At 36.2% G+C, this 14,127-nt stretch overlaps 1 protein-coding gene and 1 long non-coding RNA gene across 2 annotated transcripts in view; one reads left to right on the top strand and one right to left on the bottom strand.

Annotated features, from left to right (window-relative positions):
• LOC140327367 (uncharacterized) overlaps nucleotides 1–11,125 on the top strand; it is a 41,984-nt gene extending 30,859 nt beyond the window's left edge. The window contains exons 2-3 of the long non-coding RNA XR_011920037.1: nucleotides 7,704–7,973; nucleotides 10,362–11,125. This is a non-coding gene — a long non-coding RNA (uncharacterized lncRNA). The remainder of the gene's footprint in view (nucleotides 1–7,703; nucleotides 7,974–10,361) is intronic.
• Nucleotides 8,686–14,127, bottom strand: part of LOC140327366 (uromodulin-like) — a gene marked incomplete in the record, with an annotated part of 7,400 nt that continues 1,958 nt past the window's right edge. Inside the window, 5 exon segments of the mRNA XM_072406756.1 lie at nucleotides 8,686–10,497; nucleotides 11,033–11,186; nucleotides 12,217–12,474; nucleotides 13,088–13,242; nucleotides 13,540–13,736. Coding sequence (XP_072262857.1) covers nucleotides 10,363–10,497; nucleotides 11,033–11,186; nucleotides 12,217–12,474; nucleotides 13,088–13,242; nucleotides 13,540–13,736 — 899 coding nt within the window.

Genomic DNA, 14,127 nt, shown 5'->3' on the forward strand with positions numbered 1-14,127 from the left:
TATGCCGGTCTTTTTATGACAAATTATTGTCTGTCTAATATCCCTAAATTATATACAATATTTAATATAGGGTTCCTGGTCTATATGGAAATATCCAGCTCAGTAAAGTATCCTGTGGGAACTGACACTATAATACACTCTATAGGTCTCACCATTTGGTTGCTGCTTCCTGTTTATTGGCCCTTCTGTGCTCCTTTTCTGTGTGAACCTGCTTTGGCGCTTGGAAAGTGATACTAGAATTTGATTTTGTGCTGTATCATTATATTTACTAGTGAGTATTAAAGTATATTAAAGACAATTAATTTTCATGTTATATTTGAAATGAAATGTTTTAAGAGTTTTATATATGCAGGTTAAGTCACGTTTCTCTGCACATATCAGTTTGGTCTATATTTAGGATGTGGCATGTGGGAATTTATTGCAATATATTGAATGTTCACCAACAGTGGACCCTTTATTTATATATATAGGAAGATAACTTTATTTAGTGCGTATACATTTGATGAAATTGTTAAATCGGTATTTATTTAAATGTGAACATCTAAGAATGGAATACACAATGCATTAGATTGTATAGTGAAATTCTAATTTTACCTATTCGTTTTCAATTTGTTAAAGAATTCTGCTAATAAATTCCCAGAGCCCTGTCAGAGGATAAGGACATCGTCCATGCACCTCGGCGAAAATAGGATATGGCTAAAGTACATCGACAATGCCCCATCCTCGAAGTGCTCCCTCTCCGAACCCCCCAGATACAGGTTGGCATATGTGGGGGCACAACAGACCCCCATTGCTACCCTCTGTATCTAAAGGTAGGTCTTGTCTGCAAATGTAAAAACATTGCTTGTTAGAATGTATTCTAAAGATAATAGAATGAAATCATTCTGTTTCCAATTATGTTGTTTAGTTGTGGCTAGAAATTCATTTATGGCCAATAGCCCTTTGTTGTGGGGTATACTCAAGTACAAAGCCTCGATATCTATTTCCACTAATAAATTATCCTCTGGTACTACTAAACCCTCAAGTGCACTGAAAAGGTCAGGAGTCACCTTTAAATAAGAGGTTAACTGTTCACAAATGGTGGCAAATAGTCATCAACCAATTGACTAGCCTCAGACTAAATAGTGCCTATTCCAGAAACAATGGGACGGCGGGGGGGATCCGTCACTTTCTTATGAACTTTGGGGAAAGGAGGTGAGTATTCTAGTCCCCTGATATGGGCAGTGAATACAAATAGCTTAGCGGTTTGTTTCCATCTGAAATCAAGTAAGTCCTTGGCACATTACTGGTTGGTTCATTACCAACTTCTAAACTAATGGTTGTTTTTTGCACCTTTTAGTTGAAAGTTTGAATTACGTACTGCAAGTGGAAGTGATTTGGGCCGTGGATACAATGCTTTGGCATTTATTCATCTGAATGAATTGAGTCCTTGGTCAGACATTAAATCTTGGTTGGTTTGGCATTTGTACTTGGTATTAATTATTTTTTGTACTTTGAAGCTTTTAAAATAATTTTGATAACAGCTCTGAAATAGGAGTAAATTGTCCTCCTTCCAATAGGATGAGTGGAGTATTGGTTTAATATTTTATCTTTATATCTTTCAGGTGTGTATTTAATTCTAGCTGCACAATATAAAGTTTGGAAACATTGGTTGTTGTTTTTTTTTATTCCTGGAGGACTAAAGAGATGTGAACTATATAGGGATAATAGTATACTATCATTTTACAGATATATTTGGAATAAATATCTATTATTAAGGATTCATAAGAAATGGAAATAAGGCATGGTTGCCAATACTCACACTATACATTCATAATGTTATATGTATTTCTTAACCATATAAGTCTGACAGTGTGTCGACCTTTATATATATTCTTTGAGATCAGAATATCAGGAATTAATAAGGAATATATGATAGTAGAAATGCCAAAGAATGAATTAAAAAAAACGCTGGAACTGGGGTACTCCAGGGCCAATATAAGAAAATGTTGGAGAATTAATGAGGAAAAGAACTAAAATAAAATTACCTTTTTGATTAGACAATCAAAGTAATATATGAAAATTAAGATTAATTAGGATATATGAAGGGAACCAGTAGTGGATAATAAGCAGAAATTAAAGTTTTTTTTTTTTCTAAAAAATGTATATACTCTGTCCTCTTTCCTACTACAAATTATTATGATTCTTAACATTGAGGTGACGATCCTTCTTGTTCCCTATCCCTGCCGTGTTCATTTAAACATTCTATGCAAAAAGAATTTACAGGCGGCCAGTATAACTCTTTATTGATGTAAGTTTATTGTTTTCCCTCTACTGCGATGTCCAGCTGGAAATTGAAATGATGTATAAATATAACAATGCCACTCAAAAATAGATGAATAATATTTACTTTGTTAACTGTACTAAAAATGACTGTTATTGAATTATGAATATAATTATTATTGAAGATCTCCTCTTCGTGACGAAGCAGACCTAGCCTCCGCGAAAGGCGTAGAAGTCTTGGAATACCTCAGTAAGAGAGTTTTTCCACAAGGAGATCTATAAGAGTGTTTTAATTTGGATAAGCTCTTGATTTTATTGTACTATAGATTTTAATGTAAGATATTTAAATTGTTTTTTTTTTATTTTGGTGTGAAATTACCTGTATATATTTGACCTTTGAAGTCCCTAAAGTTGGATTATCCTAAGGGTAACCTGCTTGTTCTTTGGATTTATGATATATTGGGACGTGGTCTGGGATGATTAAGTCCTGGTGGGTAAAAATTGGTATTAAAAGTTGATTACGCTCTTGCTTTTGCAGCCCAGGGTCCCAGGTTCAAATCTCAACGAGGAAACTAGTTCCCCATGTTTGCATGCGTTTCCTTTCACATCCCAAAAAAATACACTTTGGTTATTGGCTTCCTCTAAATTGGCCTTATTTAGACTGTGTTAGTCACATATGACTATGGTAAGGACAGTAGATTGTGGTCCCTTTTGTAGGACACTTCGTGAGATAACTATGGACTTTGTAAAGTGTTGCATATATCAGTGGTTAACAAATACAGTTAATAATACTAGAAAAAAACAAAACCAGAAAATGGAAAAACATCTTTATGATATTTCTTTATCTTTTTATGTTTATTAATACTTACCTTTACTGGACTCCGTGATGTCTAAATAGGGTCCTACAAGCATTCATTGCAGCATTGGCTGCTTCACATTCCACATAGTGCACATAGTGTCCTGACCTAAGTAGAGCTCCCGTTATTGTGTTCAGCTATGAACTACTGTTTACATTTGTTCAGCCAATCACACAAGAGAACAGCCGGGGACATATGTTACAGTAGGAGATCTGCTCAAGTAGCTGGAACTTGGGTCAATTCTGCAGTAAAAAGCAATGTTGTCATAGAAATAGTGAATACCCTTTTTTTACTATTTTAATTTCTTCCCAAGTCCTCTATATCTCTTGTAAGAATTACAAGAAAATGTGACCTTGGAAATTTTGTATAATATTTTTTTAGTTTATTTTTTCCTTCATTACCCAGAAGGAATAAATGTGGCATAGAAAATATACACCACTTTATACTTCTTTTATTCTTGGAGTGTACCTCAGAAATTCAAATGTCTAAGGTCGAATTCAGGCCAAAGAAAAAATAGGTTATAATTACCTTCAAACATCACCAGTTATCAATTTACGCCATACTTCCCCCTACTCTTAGTTGTTTCTTCCTATTTTTAGACGTACCGTTAGTAGCAGCAGTTATGCGTTGTTTAATATTTATACAGTAGATGTAACTATTAATATAGGTGATTTCTTGGAATAGGTTGTTACAATGCATTTATACCATGCACCCTCCTCATTTGAGTCAGTTAACGTTCAGCTAAACATTTTATGCAGATATATTCAAAGCACCATCCGGCAAGGGACCATCTGGGGACAAATGTTCAGCAAATCCAGGAAAGAAGCAGCCTCTGCCCCCTGCTGGATTGGCTGAATATAACTGAGAGGTGAAGCATATGGCTATAAAAAGTTGAAGTGGCCATATCTAAAAAAAATTGATTTTAAATCAAAAATTCTGATGCAAATTTAGATTTTTTTTCCAGTCTGACAGGAATGATTTTGACCGGGTATTCTGTTGCCCTGATCACCTCTTGTCAGAACCTAACAAGAAGGTGTCAGAAAGTTAGCCCAATCTCAGCCTACATCTTACAGATGATTCTGACTCTGATGGGTCCATTTGTGGATTGCCAGATACCTGAGTGCAGTTTAATAGAAGATAAAATTTGAGGAAGTTTCTGTAAACTCAGATATGTTCTGGTATGTTCACCATACTATTCATTTATCAGTTATGGGAATGTACAGCAGGCAGAAATGAGTTCTTTAATTCCTCCTGATATTAAAAGAAAAGTCTCCACTGATAAATATGCTGCATATGATTTATTCTTGCATTTGTTCACTATAAAGTGTACATTGGATATTTACTGTCAATCAGTCACATTGACCTTTATAAATATCTATTCGTTGTTAATTAAAGTAGAATATTTTATTATAAATTTGGTATTTCAAACAATTAGGATGTTTGCCAGCAGTAGTCCAAGGACTGTAGCCATACTGAAGCTTGCTGCTGAGCCTGTAAATAGAAAATAAATGATAAGGCGATGTTCCATGAAATATCTGCAGATAAGTGAGACATTGTCGTTACAGTACCTATAACAGGGAACAATGAAAGCTTTCTATATAATTATAATGTTTATACATAAATAAATAGGTTGTCCTAAAATAAGGGCACATTTACCTTTTTTCTTTTTTTTTTAAACAATATTTCTTTATTAAAAACTTTTTTTCTTATACAAATACAGAGAAAGGATAAATTCTGAATATCCAGTTATACATTATAGAATAATAATAGACATGAACATAAAAAATTAACAGAAAACAAAAAAAATAGGGATAAAAAACAAGAAAGAAAATGATCATGGAGATTGAGAAGACAAAAATAAATAACAACTACAACTGCATAACCATACTAGCTTTTATTATTTCAATATCACAGTTCAAGGATGAATACTAATAGCACATTTGTTACTATTTGACCATAGCTCCCATTCTTTATAAAATATTTGAAATCTATTTTGAGCCAATGCTAAGATTTTTTTAAGGGAGCACTGAATATTGAGGGCTTTTATCACCTGATACATTAAGCACTTCTAGACTTTTCCATTTGCGCACAATTTTAGCGCTCTGAAAAACATGAATAACTACTGCCCCAGCTCTCGGGGGAACTGTATTCATATGCAGATGTAAAATAGCCATTTCAGCGTTTGCAGTTACGGGTCTACTAATATTTTCAGCTAATAAAATAAACACCTGGTTCCCAAAGGAGCGAGCCGACTTACACTGTCACAGGATGTGTAATAGTGTACCAAGTTCACCACATTCCCTCCAACACAGATTAGAAGCCGAACTTGAAAAATGTGCTAATGTGCTAACCTCACAGCACCTGTTGATACAGATCCCTCTCGTGTAACGATAGGTCACTACCCAATCATTACTTGGAGTTCTCAAATTGAGCACAGTTTCCCACTTTTGCATTGGCAAAGTTTTCTGAACTTCCAAATTTGAGCTGAATAAAGAATAAAACTTAGAAATGCCCTTTTACCCCATGAGTGGATTGGTAAAATATAAATGTATGGAGCATTCCATGGGAAGTCTAGCATGCAGGTCAATAGACAATGTCTAATTCTTATATATGTGAAAATTTCTTTAAAGGGAAGGTTGTATATCTTTTGTACAGACTGAAAGGAGTTAATCCATTGAAAATAATATAGATCTTTAATGTTTGTAATTCCTAAGTGAAACCACGATGAAAGATTAAGATGCGGAATAAATATTTCTAAAATCCACAAATCTGGAGTGAGAAATGTAGGGGTATGCGCGTTCAGGACATATGGTAAATATTTACACCAAATCAAATGTGTTGCTTCAATGGCCGGATACTCACTACATGGCATCTGATACCCCATTTTCATGGCAAGCAGAAGCCACTGAAAATTTGTACTTTTACTACAAAAGCTCCATTTTCACCCAAATTTTGTTTGTGTCGTTGTTGCACCAATGCAATACTTGTGCCATAAGAGAAGCAGCATAATAATGTGAAATATTAGGCCCAGCCCTCCCAACTTTTTGAATTCAGTTGAAATCAGATGGCTACATCTCGGCTTTTTGTTGTTCCACACGTACATAGAAATACACTTTTGGGCCTCCATAAAAAATTTTTTAGGTACAGGAATATTTACTTATCTAAATAGATATAAAAACTTTGGCAACAAGAACATCCTGAACGCCACTATTCTTCCAGCTATAGAAAATTCCTGTTTCTTAGGCTAGGAAATTTCCGAAGGTAAAGATAAAAAAAAAATTCAGTAGTTTATGTATACATATATATAAATCATATACAAATTATTAGATTTTGCTGTCAACGCTATTCCCAAAAAGGAAATAGATTCACACTCTCCCTACCAGATATCAATAGACCACATACTACAACATCTGAAAGTATCCTCTCTCCAAGGGGTTCCACCATCAAGGTAAAAATAATAGGCAATAGTGGTCGATAGTGGTCACCCTTAGCGCGTCCCATTGGTGATAATAAAGCATAAAGATAAGGCTCCTGAAGTGAATACTCCGGCACTGGGGGTAGAATATAAAGACACAATAGCCGATTAAATCCATCCAGTCACTCCAAGTTTATCTAGTATCGCTGACAGGCCTCCCCAGTGTACCCTATCAAACGCCTTCTCTGCATCTAAAGAGAACAGCAAAGAAGGGCGCTTGTGGAGTTCAGCATATTGAATAATATTTATCAATCTTCTAGTACCATCTGGGGCTTGTCTGTCTTTCACAAAAGCAACTTGATCTGGGTTGAAAATATCCGGAATTACTGAAGCTAACCCCATGGCAATAGCTTTCACATAAATCTTTACGTCTGAGTTAGGAAGTGAAATTGGCCTATACTGATTATGGAGATTAGGATCCTTCCCTTCTTTAGGTAACGTAACAAATAAAGCCTGAAGCATTTCCTTCGGGAAGTTCCCTAAAACTGCTGCTTTATTAAATACCTTAACCAGATGAGGCAATAGCATTTTTTTTTAAATATTCATTAGGAAAACCATCACTTCCCGGAGATTTATGATTAGGAAGCGACTTTATCACTTTTTCAAAATCAGACACTGAGAAAGGTTTCGACAAATTTTGCAATTGCCTTTCTGTTTCTTTAGAAAAATTGAATCTAAAAAGTTAGTTATAGATTTATCATTTGGTTGAAAGGTACTTTTATCATCAGACAAATTCTATAGCCCTTTATAATAATTACAAAAGGCTTCTGCTATGCCATGCGAGCTATACATACTTTGTTTGTTAATAGGGTCTATTTTGGCTGTGGATCTTCGTATTTTAATTTTCCTAGCCAAGAGCGCTCCGGGTTTATTCCATAACAAATACTGTACATTACATTATTTAATGTAAGAATCATATTGATTCAATAACAGTGATCTAAGTTATATTTTATCTTTCATCAAGGCTGCCGATACTTGTGGTGATGGGGATTGTTTATTAACCTCCTCCTGTTTATTAATACACTCCAACAATTCAGTAAGATGTTGCATTCTACTTTTCTTCTCTTTAGCACAGGTTTTAATAAATATCTCTCTCATAAGCTTTTTAGGGGCGTTCCACAAAATGAAAGGGTGAATACCTGCCCTATTGTTCACCGAAAAATACAGTTCCTGAGCACTCTTAAACATCTCTTGAAATTTCGGATGATCCAAAATGACGTATTCAAACTCCAAAGCCTATCCAATGTAGAAGATTGTCCTCTCCACATTACCATCACTGGCGCATGGTCCGACCATGTGATGTTTCTGATTTTAGACGTCCTTATTTTAAGAAGAGACCAAAAATACGTCACAAAAAAGTCAATACAGGAATGCGAAAGGTGAGTAGGGGAAAAACAGGTAAAATCCCTCTCAAATCTGTGTTGGTACCTCCAGATATCATGGAGTTCAAATTCAACTAAGAGTCTATGTAGGTCTTTGCGCAATCTTTTAGCTTTGGAATTAGAGTCCAATGGAAAGTGTGGAGTCATGTTGATGTCTCCTTCTATAAATAAGGGTCCTTGTTTGACCTTATTACCTTTCTTGAAGAGATTTCGTAGAAACAAATGCCGGTTGTAATTAGGTGCATAAACATTCACCAAGGTGAATAGTTCCGCCTTAAATTTGCAGATCAGTATAATGTATCGGCCAGCTTCATCAGTCTATATGATCTATATATTGAAAGTTTAGAGAATCCTTGAGTGCTATCACGTCTCCACATTTCTTCTTGAGAATACCTAAATGCAAAATATGTATAGTAGAATGATTTAAGGTTGCATTTAGGCGCCTGTATAGTATGAAGATGGGTTTCCTAAAGTAATACGACTTCTGTCTTAAGATGTTAAATCTCTTTATAAAGTAGAGTTCTCTTAAATGGGCTATTTAACCCCCTCACATTTAAGGAAAAAAAGGGGTCCTCCCGAGTGGAAACTGCAACGATGGAATTTTGTACTATATAAATCTCTTATATAGGTACTGCTGAATTGTTGTAAAGATTTCGATTCCTGCTTCCATTCTTTCGAAAAAAAAAAAAAAAGAGAAAGTCCCTGGTGAAACATAAAATAACAAAGCATTTTCGGGAACTTCAAATGGATAGGCTGTGACATAATAAGGGCTAATGTCCATACATGTGATTACTCCGTCATTTTTTTATTTCCACTCATGGACCACTTTGCTCGGGGATTTTGGTGAGCTAGTTGCGGAGCTGATATTGCCCAAATTCCATCCTTTGAAAAAGTTGCAATCCCACCTCCACAGATGATACTGAATGTGTTTTCCCATTAAGCAAGATTAGAAGTTGGAAAGTCCCATCAGTATATGATCTGCTTTTCTCTGAAAATGTTTGTAATCAGTAACAGCTTCCTCCTGTTCTGAATCGTTTAGGCTGACAGATCTGTGTACAATTGTACATTCCTGAATTGCTCCGGTAATGCTGGCATTTTCCTGGCTATTGTCATAACTTTTTCTTTAATATGAAAAATGTGCATATGCACCAAGGCTTTCCTAGGAGTTTCTGCAGGCAGAAACGCATTTTTGGGTATTCTATGTGCCTGTCAATTGTAAGTTCCAATTGTCACAGATTCCAAACATAGGCAACCAAATCTCCCTGTGCAACTGTTTCTGGGACCCCGTTCACCCTGATGTTATTCCGTTGGGGTCGATCCTCCAGATCCGCCACCTTGGATCTTAGCCAATTAATCTCAGAAGCCTAGTCTTGATGTGCATCCACTAAATCGTTGTGGGCCTGAGAAAATTCTCCCATCTTAGTTTCCATGTGGTGTACCCATTTCCCAAAGCCAGCTAACGTATTACTAAATTTACGCCATATGGAGTTCCTATCTTGCTGAATGGAATGCCTCGGGGATAACAGCATCCTTTCAGGGTTGTTGCGGATAGAGTAGTGTCCCCCACCTGAAAGTTTTCCAATTCTGGACCCAGTCCTAGGCCTGCATGTGGTGATCCATCCCCGGCCTCGCCTACTGCTGGATCCTGGTCAAGACATACCTCAGGTTGCTGAGAAAATGGTGACGCTGAGGGTGACATACCATGCCATTAATTCTCATCCAAACTACCATCTGCTCTCCCTGTATGCGCAGGCCATGGATGGGACTCATAGGAAGCTTGAGCTGGCGATGAATCCATAATGTATTGTATGCAAAAATTGACACATTTTATAGAAATTAGCCGCATTACATTTTAAATTCACCTGGTCGCTGTATCTGAGAGATAAAAAAAAGCGTACATTCCTGAAGCTGATGATCTGCACTGGAAATATCACTGCTTGCCATTAACAGAAAAGAAATAGAGAAGGATAAAGGAAAGTACAGAAACAAAAAATTAGAAAAATAGAGTCAACAAAATGAACATGGAGTATGGATACAGGAAATGTGGAATTTACCATAGATTATGGAAATCTCTATGGAATGTGACTTCCCCCAGGAAATGAACAGCTATATTACAAATATAAATAAAATGGAAATATATATACTTACTGACACCATCACCTGAAAAGAAAAGAAAAAGATGATTTACATATCTGTGGTTTTTATATCTCCGACATGATAAATGGAGGTCATACAAATATTTCTTTGACTACAGAAATGGAATAAAAATGCTCGGACTATAAAATAAAATCAATATTACAAATATGAAATGTAAATATATATACTGTACTTACTAAGAACATCATCTAAAAAAAAGCAATGATGTACATTTGTCTGTTTTTGTAGTTCATAGAAATGTTTGAAGAAACAAGCTGTGACTATAACATAGAATGTATACTGTACCAGGCACTAGAATGGGCCCAACAGTCAGCGTTCCCTGGGTCTGTGGAATGTCCCCGCTGGATCTGCTGCCAGAACATGTCTGCAATAAAAGGAAAATGCACTTTTATTTGTAGCTTCTTCTCAATGATTAAAGTTAAACATTTCTCAGCTGTTTACCCCGGTAGAGCTCATGAGAGCCGTTCAATCATTGAATTGTATGATGATGTTTCCTTGCTGTACCCAGCATGCATGTTGCGGGGTCGCTGCTGGGGTCTCTAAGTTTCACCATTATAGCTTTGGCATGAAATGTTTTACTATAAATTTGGAATTGGACCAGACAAAGAAACCAGGACCTTGAATCTAAGATGGCAGCAAATACAGATCTCATCCCACTGTCTGATAATCGAATTCCCTCCAACACCAGCAACGAAGTCAGTGATGGAGGAAGCCAGCTGACCCTTCGATATCTTTCCGTGCAAAGAAATCCTTGTAATCAAAGTGAGCTCAACTCCATGCCTCACATCCAAATATAACATGGGATTTATATCCAATCTCTGTGCTGTATAACAAGAATGGTAATAGTTCCAGGTTATTTCCTGAATGATATATATTTATAAAAGTGATTTCATACTTACAGGAACGCACGTATTGCGGCAAAGGTGAACTTCACAATGCAAATAAACATAATCATAACTTCCAATAAACTTAAACATCTGAATATAGAATTTCCCTTGGCTGGAAATCCCATTTTCTAAAACTTGTATGGTTGAGTCTTTAGGGTTGGGGCATCTGTAAATAAATAAATATATCATTAGTATTATGGATTATTATTGTTATTATTAACATGTCTTACTTTCATAACATTGTAATATTCAGATTATTTTATGAGTTGCGAGATGCAGTATAAGGAAGATTTACAGAACTGAATTTTCTTTATTGTATTTAACTGCATTTATTTAAACCTTGTCATCATTCATTCACACTACAAGGGGCCATTCCTCCCATTGTAAATATGAACGATTTGATCACCATTGTATATTCCCCCGAGGTTACAGATTGAACCCCTCAGTCGGTGATACTACAGGTTTTCTGCCTTCTACTTATTTTCATCTTCCCATTTATCCAGCTCATAGGCTGATAAGTTCATGAAGCTCTCATTTTGTATTTCATATATAGTTTAGGCCCCCCCCACCCCGGGTTCTTGCCCCAGTTCTGGTTTTTATAGGGAAATGTCACCATCACATGACCTTACCTATAGAAGGAAATGACTGGCAACATAAAGCTGCCTAAAAAAAGAGTTCTCCTAGGCTCTGCTTCCAGGTCCCTGTCTGCATACCCTATTCCTAATGCTGACTCTTTGGTTTACCTACCCCGACTCTGTCTGACTTCTCCTGATTGCCGCTTGCCCTGACCTTTGGATCTGTCTGACTACGATCCTGTCTCACATTCCTGTCCTATGCCTTGGCCCTAACCTGTCAGCAGTTATCAGCCCAGCAGGCTGGTGATATGGAGGGTCCACTCGCCTGCCCTGTGACACAAAGGATCCGGGGATGTAATATGTATGCGGAAGCAACAACTACAATGTGATAATACAATAAATAGAGATGAGATTTAACAAGATAAAAAGAATATATAAGTATCCATGGGGGTTTTATTGCTCATTTGTGTTTAGGAAAGCCTTTAGGTGATCACTTACCATAGATTTATCTCAGACTGGGATTAGGATGAAGACAATTTCACCATTCAATCCATTTGATTGTCATCAAAGATACAAATGACTAACCCTACACAGGATACAAACACTATACAAACATCTTACCTATTAGTTATGATGTTATACTTTACAGAGTTATAAATGTTATTTGTTGGAGTGCTGTAACAATTTATCATCAGAAGCTTGAAGTCTTTAACAGCAGTAGAATTGTCCCCATTAGAGAGATTAACACCAACATATAAAATAGAGTTAGTTGGTAAGTGGACTACAGGATCGGTGTACGCGGTTGTATAGGTGTTGTCTTTGTAGACGGCCATCTTCACTTTAAACTGTCCACTGTTTGCAATGTTTATATAGGTTGTGCTGCGAAGACAAAACAGTGAAATGAAAACTCCGGGATGTTTTGTTGTCAGTCTCTATCCTCCTTCCTAAGTTTTATTAATTCCTACCTGATGGAATGTCTGAAAGAAAACAGACCATAGTGCTGCACGTCATATTCCATGTTTATCCGTATACTGAACATGGTGCCAGTGTAGATCCCACCAATGTATGGTAAAGATTTATAAAAGTCTTTATTTGTAGAATGTAAAGGGATTGTATATAGAAGATGTACAGGAAGCGGCTCTCTTCCTTCATTGCACATGCAGGGCTACCACACAATGGTTTTCCTCAAAACTACATCTATAGGTCAGCACACTCATTGGACACAATGCATACAAATGATAATTTATTGGAGTCCACTGGAGTCACTGACATCACACCCAAGATGGCGGCACCAAGCAGCAGTGTCAGGGCTTTTGGATATCAATGCAGGAAAACGTATAAATTATACATATCATAAACCTACATATATTATTATGGTAAAACAGGCTGCTAGCTGCGTTACAAATTACAAAGATAAATAACAAAAATTAGAAAACATAACATCTAATAATACCACACACATAAAAACAAGTTAGTAAAGAAAAATTTGTACCTTATCTCAGGAAACAAAATTTCGTTAAGAGATGCATTCAGATTTAATGGGTACGAGCAACTGACGTTTAGGATAACAATTTCTCTGTAGATGATTCCAGCCGGATCCGGGGGCAGATAAACATTATTCTCATATATTGCATGTGTACTGCTCACCTTGGAGAAAATAATATTTCATTATAGAATAAATGAGACAATTTTTATAACATATTGACAGAAAAGCAATATTTCATATCAGGGTGGAGTATGTGTATAACAAGAAATAACAACCCAGCTACAGAGTAATGTTCATCCAGTGAAATAATGGAAGATTTCTGCCATCCCAGGACACAATCTGATTGGAAACATAAAGGATTGTTCCAAAATCCTCCAATAGGTCGCCATATACAAGGTTAGAGAAATCTTTATCTGAAGAATAAAATGAGGATGGGAAGTTCAGTCCATAGCACTTACCGTTAGTTTGGTCCCACAAATGTCTCTTCCCAGTGCCCATTTTATGTATACGGAGTCATCATTGTAGGAGAATCCCGTACAGCTTGTATCCTTCAGATGGATGCCTGCTATATCCACATTCATCTCTTTCAGTTTCTTTACTTTTAGGGTCAATTCAAAGCCATTAGATGAGCACAGTAATTCAGAACACGCACCACCTTAAATATTTCAATAGGGTTTAGTTTATTTTCAGACATTTCTTCAGTTTGGCACGAGTCATTATAACAAATACAATACTCACAAAAATCATTCAAAGCAATAAACTAGTCAGGCAGTTATATCCAAGTATAAACCCTCCGGATTCACATCACAATTGTAATAAGAATAAAATGAACACTAATTTAATGATAAGGAAATGAAAAGGGAGGGAATGAAAATCTGTAGAAAGCATTGGTCTGACCACGTTCTGGAATTGTAGAGAGTGCACAGAAAGGCAACTAAACTAATAAAAGGAATGGAGGAGCTCCGCTATGAGGAGAGATTAGCTGAACTGAATCTATTCTCCCTTGAGAAGAGACGTATAAGGGGGGATATGATCACTCTGTATAA

The sequence above is a fragment of the Pyxicephalus adspersus genome, chromosome 3 (genome assembly GCF_032062135.1).
Source record: "Pyxicephalus adspersus chromosome 3, UCB_Pads_2.0, whole genome shotgun sequence".
NCBI lineage: Eukaryota > Metazoa > Chordata > Amphibia > Anura > Pyxicephalidae > Pyxicephalus > Pyxicephalus adspersus.